General features: G+C 40.2%; 1 protein-coding gene across 6 annotated transcripts in view; it reads left to right on the top strand.

The window, feature by feature from the left end:
• CLTCL1 (clathrin heavy chain like 1) overlaps nucleotides 1-20,630 on the top strand; it is a 100,579-nt gene that overhangs the window by 20,145 nt on the left and 59,804 nt on the right. For all 6 annotated transcript variants that reach the window (XM_034989108.1, XM_034989109.1, XM_034989106.1 and 3 more), the window contains exons 3-5: nucleotides 2,425-2,693; nucleotides 16,859-17,020; nucleotides 20,080-20,193. In XM_034989108.1, coding sequence (XP_034844999.1) covers nucleotides 2,425-2,693; nucleotides 16,859-17,020; nucleotides 20,080-20,193 — 545 coding nt within the window. The remainder of the gene's footprint in view (nucleotides 1-2,424; nucleotides 2,694-16,858; nucleotides 17,021-20,079; nucleotides 20,194-20,630) is intronic.

The following is a 20,630-nucleotide window of genomic DNA, read 5'->3' as shown; positions in this document are numbered from 1 at the left end:
CAGAAACCACCATTCTACTTTCTGTCTCTATGATTTGGGCTAGTCTACATACCTAATATATGTAGAATCATACAGTATTTGTTTTTTTATGACTGGATTATTTCACTTAGCATGATGTGTTTCTTTGTTGCTTTCAGTCTTTTTTGATTCAAAGTTTATTTTGTGTGAAATTAACCATCCCTGCTCTCTTTTGATTACAATTTACATGGAATATCTTTTTTCATCCTTTCACTTTTGACCTCTTTGTGTCTTTGGATCTAAAGTGAGTCTTGTAGACAGCATATAGTTGAATCATGTTTTTATATCTGTTCTGCCAGTCTATGTTTGGGTTTTTTTTAAGGTTTTTTTATTTATTCATTTGAGACACAGAGATACAGAGAGAGAGAAAGAACATGAGCAGGGGGAGAAGCAGGTTCCCCGCTGAGCAGGGAGCCCAATGCGGGGCTCAATCCCAGGACCCTGGGATCATGACCTGAGCCAAAGGCAGACGCTTAACCATCTGAGCCACTCAGGCGGCCTGCCAGTCTATGTCTTTTGATCCATTTACATTTAATGTATTACTGATGAGGAAGGACTTCTATCATTTTACTATTTGTTTTCTATATACTTTATACTTTTTTGTCCTACATTTCCTGCATTACTATCTTTGCTTATATTTAGTTGATTTTTTTTCATGAAAACATTTAAATTTCTTCTTGTTTCTTTTGTGTACATTCTATAGCTATTTTTTATGTTTGCTATGGGACTATATTTAACATCCTGAAGTTATAACAGTTTAATTTGAAATTTTACCAGCTTAACATCAATAACATACAAAAATTCTGTTCCTTTACATCTCCATCCCCCCTCTTTTATTGTTACTGTCACAGAATTACATCTTTATACATAATTTATCCAAAAATATAAATGAATAATTCTTTCTAATGCATTTATCTCTTGAGTTACACTGAAAACAAAAAGTGTAGTTACAAACCAGTTATAATACTAGCTTTTAGACTACTCATTGATTTTTTAATGTTTTAGTCTATTAAATCATGTTGAAAACAAAAAGTGGGGTTATAAACCAAAATTACAGTAGTACAAGCTTTTATAATTACCCATGTATTTACCTTTATTGAGATCTTTATTTCTTCATGTGGATTTAAGTTACTATCTAATGTCCTTTCATTTCAATCTGCAGGACTTCCTTTAATGCTAGTAGTAACAAACTCCCTTAGCTTCTATTATCTTGGAATGTCTTATTTTCTCCCTCATATTTGAAAGACGGTTTTGCTGGATATAGGATTGTTGGTTGACAGGGATTTTTTTTCCTTTTAGTGATATTACAGTTCTTTTAAAAATTTTATTTCCAAATTGTTTGCTACTGGCCTCTAGAAATTCAATTGATATTTTTGTATATTGACCTCATACCCTGCAGTGTTGTTAATAGTCACCTATTAGTTCTGATAATGGCTTTGTAGATTGGTCAATTCCTTAGGATTGTCTTTGTAAACAGTTATGTTGTCTGTGAATAAATGCAGTTTTATTTCCTTCTTCATCTTTATGCCTTTCACTTTTCTTGCATTATTACAGTACCTAGGACATCCAGTACAGTGCCAGATAGAAGTGGTCAGAGAAATAATCCTTGTGTTTGTCCTGATTTGGGGAGAAGCAATATTTCATGTTAGCTTTCAGTTTTGCAGATACAAAGATCAGAACTCAGCTTTTTATCAGAGGTGGAAACAATATGAGTCTCTTGCCAGAGGATGGATGCTAAAGCCTTTTTCTAAAACCTAGCTGTCCTATTGGATGCTAGCCATGTGAGGCTGTTTCAATTTAAATTAATTGAAGTTAAATGAAAGTGAAAGTTCAGTTTCCTTAAATGTGTCTTACCAGACACATTTCAAATGCCTAATAGCCACATGTAGCTAGTGTCTTCTGTACTGGTAGTGCAAGTACAGAACGTTTCCAACATTGTAGAAAATTCTATTTGACAGCTTTTAAGAATTTAAGACAAAATGACCCTGTTATCTGGAGATGTTTAATTTGAAGGGATGATAGTATTCTTTCCTAAAAGTTGGAGACACCAGACAAAGAAAGAATGTCTTGTTTTTGCTAACTTATCCAGGAAAGTATTTTAAAACTAGAAGATACCAATTTAAAACTGATTGTCTTGATAGTTGCTTCCAAAGAACTAATTTCTGATTGTTATTCATACATTCTGTATTCATACACTTTTACATTCTTCTGAAGAAGAAGACTCTTCTCAATATTAAGACATCAAAGTGTCGTTAATTGCACTCAGGCAGCTCTTTTCCCTTCTTAATCTAAGATTAGCTGTAAGTAGTACAACTTAGAGTAATATCAAAAGGATTCAGAATTAAGAGTGTAAATTTGTCTTTCATATTTTTATCTTTCTCTAATCTTCATCACATCAAATACTAGCTGGGAAGACACTTCAAATCTTTAATATTGAAATGAAGAGTAAAATGAAGTCTCATACAATGGCAGAAGAGGTGGTTTTCTGGAAATGGGTCTCTGTGAACACTGTTGCCCTGGTGACTGAGACCACAGTCTACCACTGGAGCATGGAAGGTGACTCTCAACCCGTGAAGATGTTTGATAGACATGCCAGTTTGGCAGGGTGCCAGATGATCCACTACCGGACTGACGAGTACCAGAAGTGGCTGCTCCTCATTGGCATCTCGGCTCAGGTAAGCTTTTGGCTGCCTTCAGGAATTGGTCTGATGCAATGTAGAGGTGTTATACTGAAGTTGGTACAGGTGTGAGGCAGAAGAAATAGGCCCAGGCCTAAGAGAAATAGAGGTTACAAGAAATCCAAACTTTGGATCATGTAAGAATTTTAATTTAACTTTGGCCCATTGACTCTACTGTACTCCGTCAGATTACAGATATTCATCCTGTAAACAATTTCGGGCACAGTTTTGAGAAGTGAATTGTTGAGGAATTTTGTAGAGCCACTTGGAACCTGTAGGTTTATGGGAAGTAGTTTTGGGACTCTATTTTAAGGGCTTTAATGGAATATTACTAATTCATATACTTTTTTAAAGATTTATTTTTTTATTTTAGAGAGAGCAAGCGGGCACAGGAGAGAGAGGCAGAGGGAGGAGAGGGAGAGAAAGTCTTAAGCAGACTCCTCACTGAGCACAGAGCCTGATATGTGGGGCTTGATCTCACAACCCTGAGATCACAACCTGAGCCAAAACCAAGAGTTGGACACTTAAAACTGACTGCATCACCCAGGCGCCCTACTAATTCATATACTTTCATGATGAAAGTGGTAACTTTCTGCTCTGCTTCCTTTTTTTTTTTTAAGATTTTATTTATTTATTTGACAGAGAGAGGCACAGGGAGAGAGGGAATACAGCAGGGGGAGTGGGAGAGGGAGAAGCAGGCCTCCCGCTGAGCAGGGAGCCTGATGCGGGGCTCGATCCCAGCATCCTGGGATCATGACCTGAGCCGAAGGCAGACACTTAACGACTGAGCCACCCAGGTGCCCTCTGCTTCCTTTTTTCATTCCTAGTGGCTAATCCAGTCACCAGATACTTGACTACAGGATGTTTGGCTTTAGATCTTTATTAGCTAATTCTGGCCATTGAATGGTCTTCCATAGCCTAGTGGGAAAAGTATAAATGTGGGATTCTAGCACTTAGAAGACTGTCAGACATTTGAAGAGAGTACTGTGGGAGCCATAAGAGAATACTGTAGGTCAGAGAGGACCCACAACAGAGGGGGCCTCTAAGCTGCATTTTGCCAGCTATAAAAGTGCACTTAGAAAGGAAACTGTGTGAATGGCTCTTTCTGGGAGTCTAGGGTCATCACTTTGGCTGATACCTATAGGATGCATAAGAGGCAGCTAGATGGGCAAGGCTGAGAGATGGGTGGGGGCAAGACTGAGGTACATGCTGCTGGCAGTTGGAATTCTGCAGCAGATTTTCAAGTGAGAGTGATATGATTTATTTTCCTTCTCTGCAGCATAATGGGGTCGAAATAATGCAATCAGTGATGTTGAGGAGGGACCACCACGAAGACTGGAGGCTGGGAAGCTAGTTAACAGGCAGATACAGGAAGAAAGCCATATAGCATGTTCTGGAGTAAAGACATGGATGAGAAAGGTGAAGAGTGAGCAAAGATGGAAAGAATACTTCTCTCCACTTTGGGAGTCTCCTCCACTCTGCAACTCCCAGGAGAAGTGAGCCATGTGTGATTTAGATGGAAGCACTGGTGTTGGAGATGAACAGGATAGGCAAAGCTTAAGATTTTATATCTCAACAGTCAATGTGGGGCTAAAACTTACAACCCTAAGATCAAGAGTCACATGGTCTAATGACTGAGCCAGCCAGGTGCCCGAGGCAAGGCAAGGCTTGAGATTTTAGAGGTGAAATAGCTAGAACTTGGTGATGTATGGGACGCCTCTCGGGGAGGGGAGAGTTCGATGATGGCCTAGCATTTATCTCAGAATGAGGCATAGATGAGGGAGAGTTGAAGTACCTTTGCTCTAACCCTTCATCTTTGTATTACACTGGCAAGTTTGTCTCCTCAGGTAACCTGGTAGTTATTTGGTATAATTTAAGGGACTTACTTAGTCACAGAGCCTTTTAGTGATAGGCCCATGGCGTCCATTCAGCCCCAGTTACTTCTTATTGTCAGGGCTGAGGGTTAAGCTGGAATGACAATATATTTGTAGGAAACTTCACATCATATCTGGAATAATGGGCATTCCCATTGCTCCTACACATGATAATAACATTATAATGATTCACCCATAGCAGCTTGTTAGGGTCTGATTGCCCAGGCTTCCATAAAAGGAATAATTTTACACCTAGGACGTTTTCTGTGATGTATCACCTGTTAGCTGGAATAATTTCCTCTTGGGAGTTACTAACTGTAGATAGATGCTATTTACGGAGTTTTTCCTCATGTGGGAACTCTACCTTTGGTTTCCTGCTGAAAGGAATTGGATGTTGCTGGCCCTTATGGTAGGCAGAGATTGCAGACAGTTCAGGTGTAGCTAATGGAGATGAAGTCGGGGAGTGTTTGTGATGTGAGGGTTGAGGAGTGTACCTTACACAGAGCCTGCAGGTGCTGGGATGAATTGCGAGAGAGTCACAAACAGGTAAAATCTGTATGACATATGCTGTCATGGTAAATTTGCAAGGTGGTATGGGCATTTAAAGATAAAACTGATTCACTGTACCTTTGTGAAGCCAGGAGGGGAGATGGAAGATCTCTCTTCCCTAGCCCTTCATGCTATTCAAGAGTCAGTGAGAAAGCTATGCTTTTTGAGCCTTTATGTTGCTTTCAGAAAGAGGCCCCTAGATTTACAGGACCCTCAACTAAGGAACAAAACTAGTCACAATATAGTATTTATCACTCTTCCCAAATACTTGCCCTAAATACTTTTTGTTTTTGAATTTCCTCTTTATTTCAAGAAGCTCAGTCTTTTTTTTTTTATTCTTATGTTAATCCCCATACATTACATCATTAGTTTTAGATGAAGTGTTCCATGATTCATTGTTTGTGCATAACACCCAGTGCTCCATGCAGAATGTGCCCTCCTCAATACCCATCACCAGGCTAACCCATCCTCCCACCCCCCTCCCCTCTAGAACCCTCAGTTTGTTTTTCAGAGTCCATCGTCTCTCATGGTTCGTCTACCCCTCCGATTTCCCCCAAGAAGCTCAGTCTTTATACTGAATCTGGTCTGGAAATGTGTTTGTTTCCCTAGAAATGATGATGTCTGAGGGGTTGGAATGAAGCTTTGAGCTGATACTTATAAATAAAACTAGATCACAGTTAATTCATTCCACACTTTTTAACTGCCTCTAATACTTTCTCAAAAGCACTTTGCTTCAGTTTGACCTGAGTACTTCAAGTATTATTTTATTCTTCTTAGCCAGAGGTCAGCATATTTTTTCTATAAAGGCTTGGGTAGTAAATGTTTTTTGCTTTGTGGGCCAAAAATATTTGGTTTCTGTCACAACTACTCAACTGTGAAGTTTTAGTACAGGCAGCCATAGTAAGTGAATGGCCATGGCTTTATGCCAATACAACTTTATTTACCAAAACAGGTGGGACAAACCATACAGAAATAAAAAGGATTAGTAGAGAATACTAAGAATAGTGTATTCCAGTAAATTAGATAACTTAGATGAAAGGACTAATTCCCAGAAAGACATAGATTACTGAAAATGACTCAAGAAGAAATAGAAAATCTGAATAGGCCTATACAACAAGTTAAGACACTCAATTAGTAATGAAAAAACTACCCACAAAGAAAAACTCTGACCCAGATGGCTTCACTGGTTAATTCTACCAAATATTCAAAGAAAAATTAGTACTAGTCCTTCACAAACTTTTCCAAACATAGAAGAGGAGGGAATACGTCTCAGTTCATTCTGTGAGGCCATTAGTAGCCAGATACCAAAAGCAATCAAAGACATCACAAGAAAACCGCAGGCCACTATCTCCTCTGATTATAGATGCAAAAATCTTCAACAACATACTAGTGAATGGAATCCAGCAACATATAAAACTAATTGTATGTCATGACCAAGTGGGACTTATCTGGGAATACCAGGTAGGTTTAATATCCAAAAATCAATTAAAATAATGAACAGTATTAATAGAATAAAAGACAAAAACCACTTGGTCACCTCAGCAGAGACAGAAAAAGCATATGATAAAACCCAACACCTTTCATGATAAAAATGCTCAACAAACTAGGAATAGAAAAGAACTTCCTTAACCTGATAAAGGGCATCTAAGGAAAAACACACAACTAGCATCATTCTTAATAGTGAAAGACTGAAAGTTTTCCCAAGATCAGAACAAGACAGAGATAGCCACTTTTGCCACTTTTGTTCAACATCAGACTAGAGATCTAGTTAGAGCGATCAGAAAAAGAACAAGAGGCATCCTGATTTGAAAGGAAGAATTAAAACTATCTCTGTTTGCAGATGACATGGTTTTATATATTGAAAATCTTAAGGTATCTAGTAAAAAAAAATCTAGAACTAACAAATAAGTACAAGGTTACAGAGTGTAAGATCAGTATACAGAAATCAATTGTGTTCCTACACACTCGCAATGAACAATTCAAAAATGAAATTTCATTCACAGCCTCAAAAAGAATAAAATATTTAGTAATAAATTTAACAAAGGAAGTATATAACTTATATCCTTAAAACTACAAAACACTGTTGAAAGTAATTAAGGAAGATCTAAATAAATGGGAAAACATCTCGTGTTCATGGATCATAATAGTTAATATTTTTAAGATGTTAATATTCCCCAGATTGATCTGCAAATTCACTGTAATCCCTATCAGAATACCAGCTAAGTTCTTTTTAGAAATTGATAAGCTGAGCCTAAAATTCATATGGAATTGCAAGGAACTCAAAATAGCCAAAACAGTCTTGATGAAAACAACAAAATAAGAGTACTCATACTTCCCAATTTCAAAGCTTGCAACAAACCTACAGTAATCAAGACAGTATGGTACCGGGCGCCTGGGTGGCTCAGTTGGTTAAGCGGCTGCCTTCGGCTCAGGTCATGATCCTGGAGTCCCTGGATCGAGTCCCACATCGGGCTCCCTGCTTGGCGGGGAGTCTGCTTTGCCCTCTGACCCTATCCCCTCTCATGTGTTCTCTCTCATTCTCTCTCTCAAATAAATAAATAAAATCTTTAAAAAAAAAAAAAAGACAGTATGGTACCAAGATAGGAATAGACATGTAGATCAATAAGGTAGAATTGAGAGTCCAGAAATAATACCCTTACATTTATGGTCAGTTGATTTTTTTGATAAGGATGCCAGGACAGTTCAACAGAGGAAGGAATAGTCTGTTCAACAAATGGTTTGGGGATACTGGATATCCATATATACAAAAGCATGAAACTGAGCACCTTCCTCTCATCATACTAAAAATTAACTCAAAATGGATCAGACCCAAATGTAAGAGCTGAAGCTGTAAAACTCTTAGAAGATAATGTAGGAACAAATCTTAGTGACCTTGAGTTAAGCAGAACCTTTGCAGATACAACATCAAAAGCATAAGCAACAAAAGAAAAATATATAAAAGCAAAATTAAAATCTTTTGTGCTATAAATGATACCATCAAGAAAGTGAAAAAATAACCTGCCATTTGGAGAAAATATATCAAGATCATATATCTGATAAGGGACTTGTATCCAGAATATATATATCAAGAATCTTACAACTCAATAATAAAAAAGGCCAAATAATCCAGTTTACAAATAGATAAATGATTTGAACAGATATTTCTCCAAAAAGCTATCTACATGGCCAATAACACATGAAAAGATGTTCAACATCATTAGTCATTGTGGAAATATAAATTTTTTTTAAAGATTTTTATTTATTTATTTGACACAGAGAGAGCACAGTCAGGGAGCGGCAAGCAGAGGGAGAGAAGCAGACTCCCCACTGAGTAAGGAGCCCAGTGCGGGGCTCGATCCCAGGACCCTGGGATCATGACCTGAGCTGAAGGCAGACGCTTAACCAACTGAGCCACCCAGGTGCCCCATGGAAATATAAATTGAAAACACAATGTGAGGTGGCTGGCTGGCTCAGTCAGTAGAGCATGCCGCTCTTGATCTCAAGGTCATGAGTTCAAACCCCACGTTGGGCATAGAGCTTACTTAAAAAACAAACAAAACAGAACCCCCCCCACAAAATGTGGTGTCACTTCACACCTACTAGGATGGCTATAATAAAAAAGATCACCAGTAACAAATGTTGCCAAGGATGTAGAGAAATTGGAACCCTCATACATTGCTGGTGGGAATGTAAAACACACAGCTATGATGGAAAATAGTTTAGCAATTCTTCAAAAAGTTAAATGTGGAGTTACCATGTGACCTAGGAATTCCACTCCCAGTTATATACCCAAGAAAAATGTAAATATACATCCACATATAATACTACACACAGGACATCAGCAGGACTGGTGAAGTAAGGACCTTTGAAAATCTCCTCCATAAAAGCAGTGCTGGCAGAAATTCTCAAAATCAGCTTTTTCAGAGTTCTGGAAATTAACCACAGGCTTACAAAAATCCAAAGAACTTTTATTTAAGAAAATTTGCTACATCTCAGAATAGCAAGCTTGGTGACATTTTAACTTGTGCTATTCCCATCCCCCTCTGTACAGTGTTCTGATGGCCTTGAGAACCAACATCTCCACCAGTTGGTGAAATACAGCAACCTTACAGCCTCTAAAGGAGGCAAGAATGGTTTAGACCTCCCCCAAAAGCACCTTTCCCAGATAAATGTCATTATATGACCTGTCTAGTAGTTTTTTGGAAATCTCCATTCACAGACCTTGCCTTTTATTTGACTTGACTCACTCTTGCTCAGTGCAAATGGCCTTGTCTCCTGGGACACTTGTGATACACCATCAGCAGCAATTGTTTAATATCACAGCTGCCTGTGGGGATGTTAATAGTTGAGGCAAATAAGAAGCCAGCTAAAAAAAATTAAAAGGGGGAGCCTGGGTGGCTCATTTGGTTAAGCGACTGCCTTCGGCTCAGGTCATGATCCTGGAGTCCCTGGATCGAGTCCCGCATCAGGCTCCCTGCTTGGCAGGGAGTCTGCTTCTCCCTCTGACACTCCCCCCTCTCATGTGCTTGCTCTCTCTCATTCTCTCTCTCAAATAAATAAATAAAATCTTAAAAAAAAAAAAAAGAAACCCTTTTTTAAAAAAAAAAATTAAAAGGAAAAGCTGTGGAATGAGATGTTCATAGGGGGCTTTCAAAAGTTTCAGCATATTCTTGGGAATCTAGAAGACCAGGTACATGCACAGAGCTGTGCACCTGCCCAAGAAAGAATTGACAAGGCCGTAAGCTCTGTCTGATCTTGAGGCTCTGTACAAGCAGGATGTGAAGGCTGAAGGCCAATGCAGTATTGTAAGCTGCCTGCCAGAGTATTGAAGGCATGTCTCAACACACATACACTCTCTCAGCAAAGGCTGAGCCTCAAGGCATTTAAGGAATCTCTTTCAAATTATTAACTGACCACTAAGCTCAGTAGAGACCTCAGTGACCACATATGACAAAGAATACAGACTCTGCAGAATTAGTTCAGGAAATTTGTTAAACTACAATAAGCCCAGGAAGGGGAGGAGTATCTGATTTCGAGAGTTGTCACTTTGTTATTTAAAATTTCTAGCTTCCAACAACAGCAGCAAAAATGAAATATGCAAAAAAAACAAAGTATAGCCCATACTCAGAGGGGGAAAAAGTACTCAATAAAGACTGTTTTGAGGAAGCCCAGACATTGGAGTTACTTTCAAAAAGATTGTAGTCGCTATTTTAAATATTTTCAAAGAACTAATGGAAAGCATGCCCAAAAAACTAAAGGAAAGTATGAGAATATTGTCTTTCCACATAAACCATAACAATAAAGAGCCAGGAGTATTAAAAAAAAAAAAAAAACTTATGGGATGCCTGGCTGGCTCAGTTGGTAGAGCATACAACTCTTGGTCTCAGGGTTGTGAGTTCAAGCCCCATGTTGGGCACAGGGCCTACTTAAAAAAAAAAAAAAAACTCATAGATTTGTGGAATGTAATCAAGTGGGCTAATACACATACTGGAAGTCCCACAAGAAGGAGAGAAAGGGGAAGAAAGAATATTTGAAGAAATAATGGCCCCAAATGTAGCAAATTTGATGAAAACCATTAATCTACATAACCAGGAACCTCAAAGAGATCCAGTCTGCCCCAGATTGGCAGAATATTAAAAAAACAAACAAACCATAATCCAACTATATATGCTGTCTACTGGAGACACACTTTAAATTCAAAGATAGAGTAGGTTGAAAAAAGGATGGAAAAGATATACCATGCAAATTGTACCCAAAAGAGCCGGATTGGCTCTCTTAATATCAAATAAAATAGACTTTAAGATAAAAATTGTTACTGGGGCACCTGGGTGGCTCAGTAAGTTAAGCGTCTGCCTTTGGCTCAGGTCATAATATCAGGGTCCTGGGATCGAGCCCCACATCAAGCTCTTTACTCAGTAGCAAGTCTGCTTCTTCCTCTCCCTCTCCCTCTGTGATCTCTCTGGCTCTCACTCTCTCTCAAATAAATAAAATCTTTAAAAAAAAGATAAAAATTGTTACTGAAAACTTATATACAATGTTCATAGCAATATTATATATATATATATTTTTAAGTTTTACTTTTTTTTTAGAGAGGGAGCAGGGAGGAGCAGAGGAAGAGAGAGAAAGTTAAGTAGGCTCCATGCCCAGTGCAGAGCCCAGTGCTGGGCTAGATCTGGCAACCCTGAGATCATGACCTGAGTCGAAATCAAGAGTTGGATGCTTAACTGACTGAGCCACCTAGGCACCCATTAAGGTTTTTGGGGTTTTAAGATTTATTTATTTATATTAGAGCCACTAATGAGGGACATGCAGAAGGAGAGGGAGACAGTCTTTAGTTCTGCACTGAGCACGGACCCCAGCAGAGAGCTCAATCCCACAACCCTGAGATCATGATGTGAGCCAAAATTGAGAGTGGGACATGTACCTGAAACAGCCACCCAGGTGCACCTCCCCTTAAGTTTTAATTTAAATTCCAGTTAGTTAACATACAGTGTAATATTAGTTTCAGGTGTACAGTATAGTGATTCAGCACTTTCAGTACAACACCTGGTGCTCATCACAAGTGCACTCCTTAATTTAATTTGCATCACCTATTTAACCCATTTCCCCCACCCACCCACCCATCTCCCCTCTGGAAACCATCAGTTATAACATTATTTACTTTACCCAAAAGGTGATAAATGCATAAATAAAATGTACATCCATACAGTTGAATATTTATTTGACAATAAAAATAAATGAAATACAGTTGACCCTTGAACAACATGGGTTTCAACTGCATGGGTTTACTTATACACAAATTTTTTTCAGTAAATACAGCATAGTACTGTAAATATATTTTGTCAACATTTTCTTTTCTCTAGCTTTATTAAGAATGCAGTGTATAATGTAACATACAAAATATGTGTTATTTGACTATATGTTATTGGTAAGGTTTCTGGTCAACAGTAAGCTATTAGTAGTTAAGTTTTTGGAGAATCAAAAGTTATACTGGACTTGGTTATGTCAGGGGTCCATGACTCTAACCCTCGCATTGCTCAAGAGTCATCTGTACTGATATATGCTATATACCATGACCATGCTTAATCTTGGAAATATTAAGCTAAGTGAAACATGTCAGCACAAAAAAAAAACCCACGTATGATTCCATTTTTATGAGACATTCAGAATCTACAGAGATAGAAAATGGATAAGTAGTTGCTTTGACTGGGGGTGGAGCGTGGGAGGTGGGAATGGGGATTGGCTGCTAATGAGGTTTCTGTTAAGGGATGAAAGTGTTTTGAAAGTACATTGTGTTGATGGTTGTACAATCCTGTGAATAAACTAAAAAACATTGGATGGTATATTTCAAATGAATGAATTATATGGTAAGTGAATTATATCTCAATAAAGTTGTTAAATATACCTTTAGGAATCATGGTCATTTATAAGGAAATCGTGTTTGAAAAATATTTTAAAAGAAAAGATTATAAATCACGGTGTTACTTATTTGTGCTTTACTGACAAAAATAAAAACCAACAAAAAAATCCAAGCTAAAAACTGTATTTATTCTCACTACACTTCTGACACCAAAGGTGTTGGCTTTTCTACACCAACAATTCTCTCATTCTCTGTGGACACCCAACTGGATGTCCAAGAATTAGTGCAGACCCCACAAGTTAAGGGTTCAATCCCACAAGACTGCCCCCATGCCTTCAGATGCCAGTCTCAAGTCCCAGGCCACCAGCACCTCTGACCAACAAGCTATAAATCGGGTTCCCACAACCCCCTTATCCGGTTTGTTAATTTGCTAGAATGGCTCCTATAACCCAGGAAGGCACTTTACTTACTATTACTGGTTGATTAAAAAGAATACAGCTTAGGAACAGCCAAATGGAAGAGATGCATAAGGCAAGGCAGGGAGGAAAGGGGTATGCATGGAGGGGTATAAGCCCTCCACCCTCCCAGCACCTTGATGCTAGGAGCTCTTGGAACTCTGTAATTCAGGGGTTTCTATGTAGATTTTCATTGGTCATTGGTGATTAACTCTGTCTCCAGCCCCCATTCCCTTTCCTAGAGGTCAGGATGTGGTGGGACTGAAAGTTCCAAACTGGAAGCTATCTAAGGCCCCCCCTAAGCTTTTGTGTCATGGTGATATGAGTGAGAGGTACATCATCATGGAAATTTCAAGGGTTTTAGGAGTTCTGTGCCAGGAACAAGGGACAAAGACTTATTGTATCATACTATCAAACAAGTATTCAGCAATAACAACAAAAACCCATGGGCATAAGGATGGACATGTAGACCAATGGAATAGAACTGAGAGTCCAGGAATAAACTGTACATCTGTGGCCAATTGATTTTTTTAAAGATTTTATTTATTTAGAGAGAGAGACAACATGAGCGGGAGGGGCAGAGAGAGAGAAATAGAATCTCAAGCAGACACTATGCCGATGCGGAGCTCAATCCCAGGATCCTGAGATCATGACCTGAGCTAAAACCAAGTCAGACACTTAACCAACTGTGCCACCCAGGCGCCCCTGGCCAATTGAGTTGTGATAATTGTGGCAAGACCAATCAATGGGGAAAGACTATTCTCTTCAACAAATGGTGCTGGCACACCAGCATATTCAAATGCAGAAGAATGGAGTTGGATTCCTACCTTGCACCATATATAAAAATTAACTCAGGGCTCCTGGGTGGCTCAGTTGGTTGAGCATCCAACTCTTGATTTCGGCTCAGGTCATGATCTCTGGGTTGTGAGATTGAGCTGGGCCTGGAGCCTGCTTAAGATTCTCTCTCTCTCTTTCTCTCTCCCCCTGCCCCTCCTCCAGCTCTCACTCTCTCTCTCAAAATAAATAAATCTTTAAAAATCTAAACTCAAAATGGATTGAAGACCTAAGTATAAGAGGCAAAATTGTAAAACCTTTAGAAGAAGACGTGAAGAATGTTCATGACTTTGTATTTGGCTATGGATTTTTAGATATAATACCCAAAGCATGAGCAACAAAAGAAAAAATAGGTAAATTGGACTTTTTAAAATTAAAAACATTTGTGAATCAAAAGACATGGTCAAGAAAGTGAAAAGACAAGACTTACAGAATGGAAGTGTTTGTAAATCAGGTATCTGAGAAGAGTCTAGTATCTAGAGTATATAGAGAACACTTATAACTCAACAACAAAAAGATGTCCCAATTAGAAAATGGGCAAAAAGACTTGAACATTTATCCAGAGATATACAAATAGCTGACAAGCACATGAAAAGGTGTTCAACATCATTAGTCACTGGGGAATTGCAAATCAAAACCACAATGAGGTACCACCCATTGGGATGGTTGTAATTTTTTTTTAATGGGAAATAATGAGTATTGGCAAGGGTGCAGAGTTATTGGAATCCTTGTATGTCAGTGGGAATGTAAAATGGTTCAGCTCCTGTGGAAAATAGATTGATGATTCCTCAAAAAATTTAACATAAAGTTACCATTTGACCTAGCAATCCCACCTTCAGGCATTTATCCAAGAAAAATTATGAAAACACATCCATACAAAAACTTGTGCACAAATGTTCATAGTAGCATAATTTGTAACAGCTAAAAGATGAAAACAACCCAAATGTTCATCACTGGATGAATGGATAAACAAAATGTGATTTATACATAAAATGAAATATCACTCAGCCCTAAAAAAGAATGAAGTACTGAAACAGGCTACAACATGGATAAACCTGGAAAACCTCACTGAGTGAAACAAGTCAGACACAAAAGTCCACATATTTTGATTCCATTTATATGGAATATTTAGGTAAATCTGTAGAGACAAAGACTGGTGGTTGCCAGGGGCTGGGGGGCAGGGAGATGGGGACTAACTTTTAATGGCACAGGGATTTTTTTAGATGATGAAAATGTTTTGAAACTACACAGAGGTGATAGATGCACAACATTGTGAATGTTCTAAATGCCACTGAATTGAATCCTTTAAAATGGGTAGTTTTAGGTTATGTGAATGTCATCTCAACAAAAAGGAGACAGGAGGAGAACATGGAGGGTGGATTTTGGCCCACAGGCCAGAGTTTGCAACCTCCTGTCTAAGTGTTTGTAAATGTTTCCCCTTAGAAACAGCTTTTCCTTTTCACCTTGTGACCTCCTACTCCAGCTTACCTGTCACCAGGAAACCTTTCTGGCCTACCAGACTGAGAGAGCTGAGTCACAGCATCTTACTCTATCCTGGGCCATAACACTTAGCACCCTCTACTGCTTCCTTGCCAGAAACCCTTATCATGTGTCCTTAAGGGTCTGGGTCACGTTCATTTTCCTTATCCTTAGCCCCTTGCATGGTGCCTGGCACAAAAGGAAGCATTTTTGCATTGAGTCTCTGTCAGCTACAGTCCTCAATATGCCCTTTCCCAAAGCTCACAACACTCAGCACCCCTGCAAGGTGGACTTTACCAGGCAGGAGCCTTAAAGCTCAGAAGCAGATCCCTGGCCCAAGGCTAGACATGTAGCCTCTGGGTGGGTCCATGAGGACAGGCAGTGCAAGAGTCCAGGTCTCAGTCTTGATCTCAGGTGTTCGCTATGCCCCACCTCTTCTTGGCTTTAGTCTTCTCTAGCATTGGGATTCAAAGGTACTGTCTCTGTATTGTCTCCAATCTTCCCATCCTCACCTGGGAGGGAGTGTCTTGTCCTGTCCTTACTCTTACTTAAAAATTTTCTTGTTCATTCTTCTGTTAGAGTGCACACATTTGTCTACCAGTTGCTTCCCTATTTCTCCCTCCTTCCAGCCCTTGGCAACCACTGGTCTACTCTTGTCTCTCTGGATTTCCCTATTCTGGATATTTCATATATCCATTTGTGAATGGCTTCTTTCACTTCACATGTTTTCAAGGTTCATCCATGTTGTAGCATGAATTGGTACTTTGCATAGTACTTCAACATAAGTCTCTGCAGTACAAAAGTATAAAGGACAGGTTCTTTAAAAAGAAAAATGTTGAAGCCTTTGTTTCCCTTTTTAAGGAGTGGGGGTAGGTGGCAGATACACTGAGGATCTGAATTTACCTATAGACTGCATGGGGGCTCATTCGGCTGGGGTGGTGATTTGATTGTTGAATTCTAGGAGCTTGAGCTGTGATGCTGTCATGTCTCATTTAGTTGTAAACGTCTCTTTACTTAGCTTTTTGAGCATTTGACATCGGATACAAATACATTGAAATTCTTTGCTAGAAAATGTAAGTTCTATGTTTTATAAAAGATAGTAGCCTTATTGGGGTTTATTAAATATAATTTTTGCTATTTATAAATTTCAGAAAACCCAATTATCAAAATTAGCCCATAATCTCTTCCTCCTGATTAAACTACTCTTTTAACACTTTAGAGTTTTTCTTCCCAAGACTTACTTTATATGAATATTTATGTGTATGCATAGAATGTATGTATATATAGATTTACATATACAAACATTGAATGTACAGTTACACATATACACAGACATACGTATAAATGCATACCTATGTGTATACACACATTTTACGTTTAACAAATTGGGACCATCTCTCTTACTGTTTTGTAGTCTTATTTTTTTCCCTGGTGTTTGCAGCCATCTTTCCACATCAAATTTAGAGTTATATCGTGTCGTTAATATCTAACAGGCTTGTTTTTTTATTAGAGAAACTATATCAATGTATGAGACTTTCATTTTAGAAACATTTGTTTTAACAATTTATATCCTCTCTTTTCTTTCTTTCATTGCAAAATGTCTTGTCTTAGCAAAACCGTGTAGTTGGGGCAATGCAGCTCTACTCTGTGGACAGGAAGGTTTCACAACCCATAGAAGGCCATGCTGCTGCTTTTGCAGAGTTCAAGAGTGAGGGGAATGCCAAGCCTGCCACTCTTTTCTGCTTTGCTGTACGTAGTCCCGCAGGGGGCAAGGTAAGCTCTCCACTTTGTCTTCTCCCTCAGAAAAATGTCCTGAGTCAGTGTTATGAGTCTCTACAAGTGTAAATTGGGTAGCTACTTAGCCAGCATTTCAAAACCAGTTTATAATTGGGAGTGGGCAACGGTCTGCAGGTGCTTCATGTAAATAAAGGCTCTTAACAGTATTTAGAACAACTCACCTATTGTCATGTTGGTGGTTTCACAGCCAGTCTTTGTAAAATCAGTAACGTGAGGTCAGCTACCAATTAATTGGTCCCTTTGCCCTAAAAATCCTCATTGAGAGTCTGTTGAGCATGGGCTAGGCACACATGGTTTCTGCTCTCACACAGCAGTCTCATGGAGGCAACAGCTGTGAAAGAACCAGTGCATGCTATCCTAACCTAAGGCGAGAGTCCTATGTGGTTCTGGCCAGGTGGTGAGGTTGGGGTGGGACCCCAGGGGAGCTGCAGAGAGGAGGCCATGCTCTGGGAGCAGGCTGAGTTTTATTAGGCTCGAGCACATGTTTGGCAGGGCTGCCATGGGCAGAGATGTGAGGTATAAGAGTTCAGGATGTTGGGGAGACCTGCGGTTCCAGGGTTGCATCATTCACCTGAAGAGTGGCCTCCCTAAAACATGGTCCTTATCTTAGTATACTCTTGTCAGTAATACTTCATGAAATCATTATTTTGAGGTGGTCACTAGCCCTGAAGTGTTCCCCAAAGAAGAACACTAAATCAGTATGTGGTCCCAAACTTCCTCATCTTAAATATTCTTTTTTTTTTTTAAAGATTTTATTTATTTATTTGAGAGAGAGAGAATGAGAGACAGAGAGCACGAGAGGGAAGAGGGCAGAGGGAGAAGCAGACCCCCTGCTCAGCAGGGAGCCCGATGCGGGACTCGATCCCGGGACTCCAGGATCATGACCTGAGCCGAAGGCAGTCGCTTAACCAACTGAGCCACCCAGGCGCCCCATCTTAAATATTCTTAATTGGATACTTTGGTCTCCTGTGTAATATACATCAGGCCCTCCTTAGTTGAGAACCAGTAGAAAAATAGGAGTCAGGCAAAAATATCAGCCTGCACAGAGAGCTTGCTCTACCCTATCACTTTAGACTTAGGCTTTCTGCCTTGTCACAGACAGAGCCGGGCAGCCACAGGCATCCTTGCAAGGGCAGAACCTGTCCCACCGAGCTCCCTGTGAAGAAGAGCACACCAGAACAAGCCCCCTGTAAGACAGGTGTGCCCACTTACCTCCTGGACTCAGCTGTGAGGCAGGCAGGTCCCCTCAGGGTAGAGCTGTGGCTAGGAATGGTCTTCCATGGCGGGGACCCCCACAGCAGTCTTCCCAAGTGCCGCCTCATTTTATGGTTGAATCTCACTTCCCCTACCACAGTGGCAGGTGTGGTTCCCTTCACTAGTTTTCTCAGCCTGTGCCCCTTGCAATCCAGCCCAGCTGCACTTATGGGAATGGCTCAGTAGTCTCCTCATGTGGATCTGAGTTTTGTCTGGACTCCAGTTCCTTGTTCCTTTCTCACAGTCAGGTACCACTTGTCCATAGTTGCGCCCTTCTCCCACCACCTCCCAAAGAAGCCTGGCTTCCTTACCCATGCCCCCACTTCTGTTGACAGTGCCAACATCCTTCCCAACTCCCAAGCAAGAAACCATGGTTCTTGAGCTCCATTCTGTTCTGTTGCCACTGTCCATCCGCTAGCAAGTCTCACATCTGTGGCAGATGAGGCCCTTGTTACTCATATTTGGGTTAGAGAATAGTCATTTATTTATTTTTTTTTTTAAGATTTTATTTATTTATTTGAGAGAGAGAGAATGAGAGACAGCATGAGAAGGAGGAAGGTCAGAGGGAGAAGCAGACTCCCTGCCGAGCAGGGAGCCCGATGCGGGACTCGATCCCGGGACTCCAGGATCATGACCTGAGCCGAAGGCAGTCGCTTAACCAACTGAGCCACCCAGGCGCCCCGCGAATAGTCATTTATTAGATCCTCAGACCCACCCCACCCCTCAAAAAGAATTTTCCCAAACTACCATTTCTCTTAAAGTGCCTGTATGCTAGGAGTTTTAGTCTCCCTGCATCTTATATATATATATTTTAAGATTTTATTTATTTATTTGAGAGAGAATGAGATAGAGAGCATGAGAGGGGGGAGGGTCAGAGGGAGAAGCAGACTCCCCGCCGAGCAGGGAGCCTGATGCGGGACTTGATCCTGGGACTCCAGGATCATGACCTGAGCCGAAGGCAGTCGCTCAACCAACTGAGCCACCCAGGTGCCCCTAGTCTCCCTGCATCTTAACTCGCAGTGGCCCCTGCTTGCTTGTTACATCAGCCCTCCCCTTCTAGCCCATCTCTCTGCTTACCTCAAGCCTCTTTGGTGTTTCCCCCCTCCTCTCTGCCAGGCCAAATCCAAACTATTCTCTAAGTGTACAATTGTCAGTTTCTTCTGCTGGACACACCCCCCCACCCAACCCTTGTTTTGTGTCTCTGATTCACCCCTACTGATTTTTTCCAGACTTGTTTTAGCTTTGGTACATTTTCATTGGATGAGAGGAACTTGAAGGTGTTCTGATAAAAGCAGCGATGGAGGCCCTTATCCACTCTCATTCTTCCTGATTCTCCAAAGATTCTTATGCACCTCACTCCCCCCAAGCATAACCTTGAGAAACTCTCAGGCCTTTGGCACAATCGACTGTCTTGTGAGTTTGGCATTCAGTTACAAGATCTTGTCTGCTAACAGATTTTTGTTAGCCTGAGCCATGTCCAGGAGAGCCCCTTGTTTCATGGGCTTCTACACTAAAGCCCAGAGAGGGGACTTGGCCAACATGCTGGAACTAAATGTTGCTCAGGTTTCTGGTGTTGGTTTTTCCTGTGTCCTTGATGGTGGGCAGCAGGTTAGTGAATAGCATGAGCACTCCAGCCAAGAGACTATCTTGTTTTGTTTGAATGTAAGTTTTATCATTAGCCCTACAAAGCATGGGCTGTGGCTCTGCTTCCCACTGGGCATTGGTTAGCATCAGTCTGCCACCAATATGTTTACTTGGATTGACTTATATCTCTTCTCTAGTTGCACATAATTGAAGTTGGACAGCCTGCAACAGGAAACCAGCCTTTTGTAAAGAAAGCTGTGGATGTGTTTTTCCCTCCAGAGGCTCAGACTGATTTCCCAGTGGCTATGCAGGTATGAATGTGCTGCCCACTACATGAGTTAGAACAAATATGGATCAGCGGGGGGAGGGGAACAGCAGGTAGCAGGTTCATGTGCTTCAGAAGATGCCTGAATAGATAATATTAGAACATGGCGAAGAAAACGTCGATGCTCATGTTCTAGCTCATGCCATTTTAACATTCTCTGGAAAGGAGCACTCTTTTCTACAAACAGGGACTTTGTCCAGCTCACATACCAAAGTCCCAGGCCTTTTCCTTTTTATTATAAAAGATTAGATGTTCACTGTAGTACAGAAATATAAAGAAGAAAACAATCTCTGTAGCTGAACCAATTAGATGTAAAATACATCAAAGATTTCACTACTTGTCATATTTAAAAAGTTAGGTACACTTTCTGAACAAAACTGGGATCATATTATATTTGTAAGATTATAAATCTACTCTCCCTTT

This window comes from Mirounga leonina, unplaced genomic scaffold (assembly GCF_011800145.1).
Source record: "Mirounga leonina isolate KUSES-001 unplaced genomic scaffold, KU_Mleo_1.0 Mir_481, whole genome shotgun sequence".
Taxonomy (NCBI): domain Eukaryota; kingdom Metazoa; phylum Chordata; class Mammalia; order Carnivora; family Phocidae; genus Mirounga; species Mirounga leonina.
Note: the sequence above shows the minus strand (reverse complement) of the source record. Positions and strands in the feature narration are given on the sequence as shown.